Source organism: Alnus glutinosa, chromosome 9, assembly GCF_958979055.1.
Source record: "Alnus glutinosa chromosome 9, dhAlnGlut1.1, whole genome shotgun sequence".
NCBI lineage: Eukaryota > Viridiplantae > Streptophyta > Magnoliopsida > Fagales > Betulaceae > Alnus > Alnus glutinosa.
The window spans coordinates 19,813,598-19,822,170 of NC_084894.1; the positions used below are offsets into that span (position 1 = coordinate 19,813,598).

At 37.0% G+C, this 8,573-nt stretch overlaps 1 protein-coding gene and 1 pseudogene across 1 annotated transcript; both read right to left on the reverse strand.

Moving 5' to 3' along the window:
- Positions 1–342: 342 nt before the first annotated feature.
- LOC133876821 (uncharacterized) lies at positions 343–1,667 on the reverse strand (annotated as a pseudogene).
- Positions 1,668–3,081: 1,414 nt separating this feature from the next.
- Positions 3,082–6,231, reverse strand: LOC133876990 (E3 ubiquitin-protein ligase RSL1-like). Its single transcript, XM_062315222.1, has 3 exons — positions 5,424–6,231; positions 4,011–4,783; positions 3,082–3,454 (listed from the first exon to the last, which is right to left on the reverse strand). Exons 1-3 carry the CDS (start codon positions 6,180–6,182, stop codon positions 3,352–3,354), a joined length of 1,635 nt encoding a protein of 544 aa, XP_062171206.1. The 5' UTR covers positions 6,183–6,231; the 3' UTR covers positions 3,082–3,351.
- Positions 6,232–8,573: the final 2,342 nt, after the last annotated feature.

The following is an 8,573-nucleotide window of genomic DNA, read 5'->3' on the forward strand; positions in this document are numbered from 1 at the left end:
TAATCTATTACATATTTAGATTTAAGCTTTTTTTCCCCCTCATATTACAAAGAAAAATCTCCACCTAAGTACTAAAAATATTATAGAAACAAGTTAAACAACTGCAAACAAACCAAAAAAAAAAAATTAAAAAAACAACCAACGAACTCTAAAAAAATGTTCCCTCTTCCAATAACTCTTCAAATGAACCGGCTCTAATTAAGTCAGATTGGAAGGAGAAAATTTCATGCGGATGATTGAGGTTGACATTCACCTTGCATACATTGGAGCTGCAACTTTTAAAGTTGTAAAAAATTAGGCTCCAAAAACCCTTCATTAGTACAATTTCAGAACTGTCAAGATTTAATAGAGAAGTACAGGGTTCCACGCTTTGATGCTTATAGTCGGTCTCTTGCTCCATATTTTTGTGTCGTAATCTTCCAACAACTACAGTTGAACTCTCTTCCATGCAAAGCATTGCAAGGCGGCCACTATACTCCACAAGTTTCATTTGCTTAAAATAGCGTTCATTGCATAGAGGGAAAGGAAGATCATACTTTGTCCAGCTATCTATATCTACAAAAAATGTGAAGATTTCGTTGTTGCTCGCAATTCAATTAAGCGTACCACAAGCAGACACAGCAGTTTCAAAGCTTAAGAACTCGTAGTACAGCAACAAAACATCTTCCAATCTTTTCCACGCCCATTTTTCTGAAGAAAAAATCTCACAATAAAATACATTGTACAAAATAGACTTGTACTTGATGCACGGAAATTTGGGTTGTGAAAACCAAACTATCTTATAGCACAAAGGCTTTGATCTAAGTACCATCATCCCAATTCCCAACTCTTTTGGTGAAGTAGTGTGCTCTAGGATTCGGTATTTGGTGCCATTCTTTTGTACTTGCAGACATAATATTCAGGTATTTTTCGTCTTCTTGTGTTGCTTTCATTCACGCATAACAATATGCCTTGTTTGGTAGTAGCTTTAATATTGATGTCACGTCAAGGCAAAAATTTAAGGGAGAGCGAGGAATCAGTACCCAAATCCGTGGTAGAGACAAACACTTGGGACTTGGGCTTGTTAAAAGACAAGGTTTGTGTGAAGAACCTGAAGATTGTTTTTGTTCTATGACGGAATGGTTGCACAAAACTTGACTCCTTGGAAACCAACCTGGCTCGCCCAATGGTTTTTAGAGATGTTCGGCCGAAGATTTCAAATAATATATCCGATGGGAGAGTACTGGTAGACTTCATTAGAGACGTCGGACGGTGGAGCTCGCCTGCCAATTCAGTGATACAGATCGACCTGAGAGGAGGCACGGATACCGTTGATGTGAGGGCCGGTGATCGATGAAAGCTTCGAAGCTTTCAGAAATAAAATAAGAAGGAACGAGATTCTGGGTTTCGGCCGAGAAGGAGATTGACGTACAGCGATGAGTTCAATTTGCGGAGGGGCTGAAACTCATTCTTCTATAATATGTCTGAATGCTTCTTCTTCTTACTCTCCTTTTGTAAGCTAATTATCCAAAACTGTACAGGATTCCAAATCCTCTCCAATATCGAGTTGGGTTTCTGAAAACATGTAGGATTCCAAATCCTTTCTAATTTCTAATTATATCGACATGGTTTCCGAAAACATTACGTAGGATTCCAAATCCTTTTCCGGCCAGGAAGGTTTAGGAGTCCTAGCTAGCTCACTTCGCAAATATATGTTCGCTCTGCTATTATCTCTGAGGTTATCATAAATAATATTTTAAAATATATATATATATATATATATATATATATATATATATATATATATATATTAAATGTTGAATAATGAATCTGTCGGCAGGCTTTAATTTTCATCTTTATTTTTCCAGCTCCTCCGGCCATCGAAGCCAAAGACATGGCAGAGGCTCTAGCTCGCATCTCGAGGAAGGCCCTGAGCTCCACCCACCTGTCCTCAACCCCGTCCTCCAGCGCACGTGTTGGCCACCGAAGCAGCGTCGAAGAGCATCACGGAGTCGGCAGATCGCGTGAGGTGCGACTACAGAGGGCAGATATCTAGGAAGATCATACCGTTGGGGCAGGGGCTTCCGAAGATCGCCGTGGACGCCTACGTGGCCCCGAACGTGGTACTCGCCGGCCAGGTCACCGTATACGACGGAGCCTCCGTCTGGGCCGGCTCGGTCCTCCGCGGCGATCTCAACAAGATCACCGTCAGATTCTCAAAGAATTGTTTGGAAGCATCACTCCAAAATATCTTACAGTAATGACTGAAGGCATTTCTCAAGAAATTCCTATTATTTGATTGAAAATAAAAAAAAAAATCATCTTTTTATTTTAATTGAAACCATGAATAATAAATAAATGCATCGATCATTTAGTCTTAACCTTATCGGCCACTATTATTTAATTGGGGAATTTGGGGTTTAAAAAATAAAACTCAAATCCCGCTACAATAATAATGATTGGATTATTCTTATTATTATTACGTTTTATTTAAACATTGTCTTTGAAAGAGAATACAAAGTTTTGTTTAAAAAATGTTTGATCAAATCTGAACCATTCACTTTATTACAGCATTTGTACCGTAGTTTTTACTACAGCACACAAACTGGATCCTGTTAAAAATGCATATGAAAAATTTTATACCGACACATATCAGTTTAATAAAATAGATTAAAAAAAAAAAAATCATAAAACCTAGTTTATTTTTCTGGACTCAAAAACCATTGTCTCCATCAAAATCTTCTCTATTCCAATAAGGAACCAGCTTTACAAGTTACACAACAATTTCCTTAATTTTATTTCAGTTACCTGAAATTGTAATCAATTTATACAATTGTTGGAAGTCAAGAGGATCAAACACTCAACATACAAAAAGAATATAAGTGGATAGGAGGATTAAACACACCAAGTGAGTTTCACTACTCTAAAGAATAGAATAATGATTGGTATACACATTAGTGTTTATAAGTTAAAACATGTGACTTCTCAAACATTTATATTTCTCAAATTTAACATATTTATTATCTAAGATAATTTTTGGATTAACAAAAACAAACCTTTCGCTGTTTTTTTTTCAAAAAACCGAAAAAGGTAGAAGAAATGGAGAGAGAAACAGATTTAGATTGATAACCATCTCAGTCAATCTGTAGTGTTATCAAAGCTAACATTCAACAAAAATGTAAGAAACTGTGGCCTAATATCACCAACAATCCTTTTTAAGCATACACACTTTGATCTTTGCAGCATTAGCAGATGCAATATATTTTGCTGTTCTTTTTCCAAAAGCAAAACCAAAACAAGGGGGAGAGAAACAAATATAGACTCATCATGATCTCAGTCAATCTGTACCAAGTGTCATTATACTCCTAATCATCATCTACGTATAATGTTACGCTCATCCCAGATTGGACAGGAACACGTTGCTTTCTTGTTCTTCCACTCAGCACCACAAGTGTAGCAAAACTCATATCCACATCTGCAAAAACATTGCATGGGAAACACACGAATTTTCTAACAAATAAGACATTAACACAGAGAAACAAGAAACAAAACTCATTATACCAAACATTGCACTCAAGCAACCCAATGACATCTTTGTTTTTTTCAAGCGAATAAAAGAGAGAAGGGTTTTTTTTTTTTTTTTTGTGCCGGGGTGGGGGGGGACAACTTTATCTTACTGTGATATAAGTACATGCAAAGAAAGCAAAATAGCTAAATTCACAAATTCTTTTTATTGTACAGAACTCGGCTCCTTTTGGACCTCATCACAAAGCAAATGGAGGATTATAACGAAGAACTTATAGTGCACTTCTAATCCCCAAAAATAGATTTACCTAAGACCCAATCTTGTATCCTAGTTGCTAGCTATTCAATCATCCAGCTTTTCAAAAAGGTACAGCCTCTTCATTTTCAATTAAACATTTTTCTTCCCTAAACAAAAATATCTTTTCCATCTAAATTACATACACAAACATACATTCACAACAATAAGAGCAAGAAAAAGTAAAATTGGACGGATGAATACAACGTACCTGCAAGTGATGTGGTAGCAACCTTCGGCTAGTTCAACTACGTTGCTGCACTTCACACATTGGGACCAATTTTTTGCCTTTACAAGAGACTTGAGCTTTGCATCTTCTGATTGGGAATAAGGATTTGATCTTTTGTAATCATTGCAGGTCATATTAAAATGCCAAGGGACTTTGCAATTGATACAGAAAAAGTAATGACATTTCATGCACTTCCTGAATCCATATTCTTCAGCAGCAACATGTGTGGTCTTAGTATATTTCAAAACCTCACTTTTTGACATTAGTGCTGAGCACCTGGGATGTGGGCAATAAACTTTCTCTGTAATGGGAATAGAAGATTCCTTCATGCGTTGGCTCCAGACATCAACCAATTTCGGTGCCAAGAATTTCCCACAGCTATCAATATTCACCTCGGACTTACAGCCATCATGAGGACACTTTGCCACCATCCCGTCAAGAACCTTGGCCTCCACATGCTTTTTCATACATGAAAAGCAAAACCTGTGCAGGCAACCATCAACTGAAAACATCTTGTCAACATCTGTATCTTCAAAGCAAATTACACATGTCTCCTTCAAACTCTTGCCATCGCTAGTTTCGTCAGGCCAGGCAATTTGAGAAATTATAGCATCTCTTGCAGATTTAAATGCAAACTTAATATCATTATGTGCCACAAGGGATGGGTTGCAATGTGTAAATTTTCTCTGAAGAAGAGCCACCTGATTGACTAATGTCGCAATCTTGCTCTGTTGTGCTGGTGCTCTACCTGTAACCTGTATTCAGAAATACAATATCAACCACCTCTAACTTTGTATCTGAAAAGCCTAACTCGAGTGAATTTTCAATGGCACTAAACACAAGTTTCAATTAGACAGCTAATAAGATTACTAGGCTCTATATCCAAACAAAGGATTATGATAACTAGAATAAATTTTCAGAATATAAGCAAGAAGAATAACAAATAGAATTCAATTTAGCAAATCATATCGACGAAGAAAAAATGAAAATTTTTGCCACAACAAAATAATGGCAATACCTGCTTCCAAAAAGCTAACCAGCGGGTGATTTGGAAATTAACATACAAACGCTAATAATTGACAATGTTGAACAAGAGAGGCCAACTCAGTGAATCATAATAATGCAATTGAAAAGCTCCATTTGTTTTAATAACAAAAGCAATTTCATATGCACGGTATATGTCACATTTCTCATATGATAACCATCAAATTCAAGGACCCACCAGGCACCAACCAAGCCATATTATCAATAACAATCAATACAAACAGACATTTGCACAAAAAAAATGCAGCACCCTAATATAAATGCTAATTTGACACTCTAAAAGAATCAAAATTACGAAACAGAGCATCCAAATTTAACAATGTAAAAATAAGGGTTACAGTATTGACTCACATATTGGTAAAGCATACGGTCATCGCAGAAAAAGGTGAGCCTTTTCAAATTCAAGCCGAGAGCTTTATTAAGCCCTTCAATCAGAGCCTTCAGCTCGGCAACTTCATTGGTCACGACTTGACCATCCACGAACGCCTCCAGATTCTTCCTCACCTCCAAGATCAGATTATCGCTCGGATCGCAAATCGCGACCCCAGCTCCGGCCACGGTGACCTTCATGTCCCTGACGCTCTCTTCGCTCACCAACCCCTTGGAGTACAACCTGAAACACTCGGTGTCAACAAAAACAGTCGACGAAGAAGACGGAGTCGAAGTCGATGACGAAGCGTCGGAACGGTACGGACTGTCGTAATTGTCCCCGTAGGCTTTCCACTCGTTGTCGGGGATGTTGAGGATGTAGGCCGCGAACTTCTGATCGTGGATCCGAAGGTCCAGATCTTCCATCATTTTCTTCATCTCCGCCTCGCTTCTCTCTCGGTCCTCCAGCTCCTGCACGTACCTCTCCGCGTCTTGCAGCATAAGCGTCGCGGCGACGTCCAAAACGTTGTCGTCGGGAGATGATACGGCGTCGTTGGGCTGTGGTGGTGGTGGACAGCGTGAGCCTGAAGGTTGAAGAGCGATGGAGGCTTTCATGGCTTCTTCTATTTGGAGCTGATATGCCATGTCGAGGTCCGAGTCTAGGGTTTTCGCCGCCATGAGCATTCGGCATTGCTCGGCGAGCGCGGTGCTGAGGTCGTCCGTAACCGTACTCTTTGCCATGCCTTGTTTGTTCTTCTCTCTCACAGTCTCACTCTGTTTGGGTTTTGATGAGAGAACAAATTGCAAAGGAAACAAAAGGGGGTTAGCTTGCTAAACAAGTATGAGTGAAAGCGACTGCCACTCGAGAAAAAAAAAAAGAAAAAAGATAGGCTGTGGACCCTAATTCCTTACGACGTCTATAAGATCTTGCCACGTTGACAGGTGAGAAAAGAGACTCTCTTTGCTCCACCCGGATGGTTGACCCGAAAGCTATGATTGAGTCGATCTTGCTTGACTTGAATTGACCAGTGTTCATAATAACCCAATAGTTAGAGCCCACGTCAACTCCGTCGACACTCTCTGTCTGTCTCATTTCGTCATTCATTATCAAAGTAAAGAAAAAACTATTAAATTTAATCTAACTTATTTTAATCAATAATTAATTAACACATTAATTAACAGCATTTTGAAACACAAAGCACAGATCATTGATAACAAATTATCTATAATGATATAACCCTAATATTTAGGGATATTACTTAGAATAAGAGTTGGGATAGTATTCAACGTTTGGGTAACTCTATCTGTGATAGAATCCCATTTCATTTGTTCTTTAAAATTATTTGTATCATTTAAAAGAGTCGGTAGATGAATAAAAAAAGACATTAAATGTTATTATTATCTTACAATTTTTTGTGCTTTGGAGGTTTAGGCTACCTTGAAGCACCTAGAAAATTCTCTTGTATTTGTTACTCTTTAGTTCACATCATTTCAAGCTATAGAAAAGAAAATAAAAATTAATAAATTAAGTGGGAAAAAAAAGCTATTTGTTTTGATAGTTTGCAGGAAAACAAAATAGCAACAAAACAATTGTATTTGTCATATACACAATAGAGTTACAATTTTTTACAAGATATGCAAACTTGATATGAATTCAACATAAAATTAAAGGGTTAGGATTTTGTATAATTGGGTTCAGGTTGACTCGAATTGACCGTTTAATAAACGGGTCAATCTCGAATCAACTCGCTTAACCCATGGGTGGCCCGCATAACCCGTAAAAATTAAATTTTATTTTATTTTTACAATTACAATACAAAAATCCTAAAAGGCTAAAATTCTTATAAATTCATTCCTATATAAAATTCATACAAATTAATTATTTTATTTTATTTTATTTTGCATTTAAATTCATATACAGACTATTGAGACAAGAGCTACAAGAACTCAAGAGACAAAAGTTACAAGCATTCAGGAGACAAGAGTTACAAGATGATAAATTAGATTTATCATTATTAATGTAGAAGTAGAAGAGACTTTTAACGTTCAGACTCTTTCTTTATAAATAGAGTCTTATATACAATCAAATGAATTAAGAAAAGATATAACCAATAAAAGACTTTGAAGTGTGAACGTAGGCCATTAGCCGAACTACCTTAATTTTATGTGTCCCTCTTTTTTATTCTCAACTCTTCCTTAGATTATGTGTTCTTACATGGTATCGGAGCTTTATATTCTTACATGGTATCTGAGTCTTCTAAAGGCACCACTGCTGTTTTCCTTCGATCCTCAATTTTGTTTTCTTCTCAAAGGCTATCGCATCATTTTCTATAATTCTTTCTTCTTCGTCAACCATGGACGAGTCCATATAGTCAAATTCTTCTTCTATAGTTTCTACTCATTGATAACCATTTCTTCTCTACTATTCCTATCATCAATAGAATGGCACACCAATGATGCAGTGTTCTTCACCATCGACTACTATCCTGTGTGAGTCTCTTTCTTTGTCTAAATAACATGCTGCACTGCGATTTTTTCTTCTACTAGCAAATACCACCACCCAATTCTCTCTTGTTGAAAAAAAAAAAAAAATGCCCAAAGAGGTTTCATACCCATAGTTGGCTCAATTTCGGCATAGTAGGTGCTTCCTCCTAAAGTTGTCGATGTCCAAATTTCAGCCATGGTAGCCGATGCCGACCAAAGTCGTTAATGTTCAAATCTTGGCCATAGTGGCCGAAAACAGGTTTGTTTATTAAATGGTTATGTGGGTGGTATCATGTCACCGCTTATTTAAATGGGTTGTGTCAAGATTGAGGAGTTTGACTTATTTAGCTAAATTGGTCGTGTTTGGCTTGTAATGACCCGCACTTTTACAAAAAGGCGTAAGTGAAAATTTTGATTTTCACGTATCGTTATGACATCAACAACGACGTCATCAGAGAGTAAATTGACAACGGAATACATATTTTTCTTTTACAATAACACATCAAAGCTGAATTGAATAACTTCAATATATAAAATAATAATCATTTGTTCTGATATGATAAAATACATCCAAATAACAACATACGTACCACATGCGGCACAAACATTACATAACCATTGTATATAACATCTGCATACTAAAGGTCT

Bases quoted from the DNA above. Each gene is read 5' to 3' on its own strand.
- LOC133876990 (XM_062315222.1), bottom strand. From the start codon at position 6,182: ATGGCAAAGAGTACGGTTACGGACGACCTCAGCACCGCGCTCGCCGAG. The intron at 4,784-5,423 runs GTGAGTCAATAC...TTCTGAATACAG, and splicing joins ACCGTATGCTTTACCAATAT to GTTACAGGTAGAGCACCAGC. The intron at 3,455-4,010 runs GTACGTTGTATT...ATGTTTTTGCAG, and splicing joins TGCTACCACATCACTTGCAG to ATGTGGATATGAGTTTTGCT.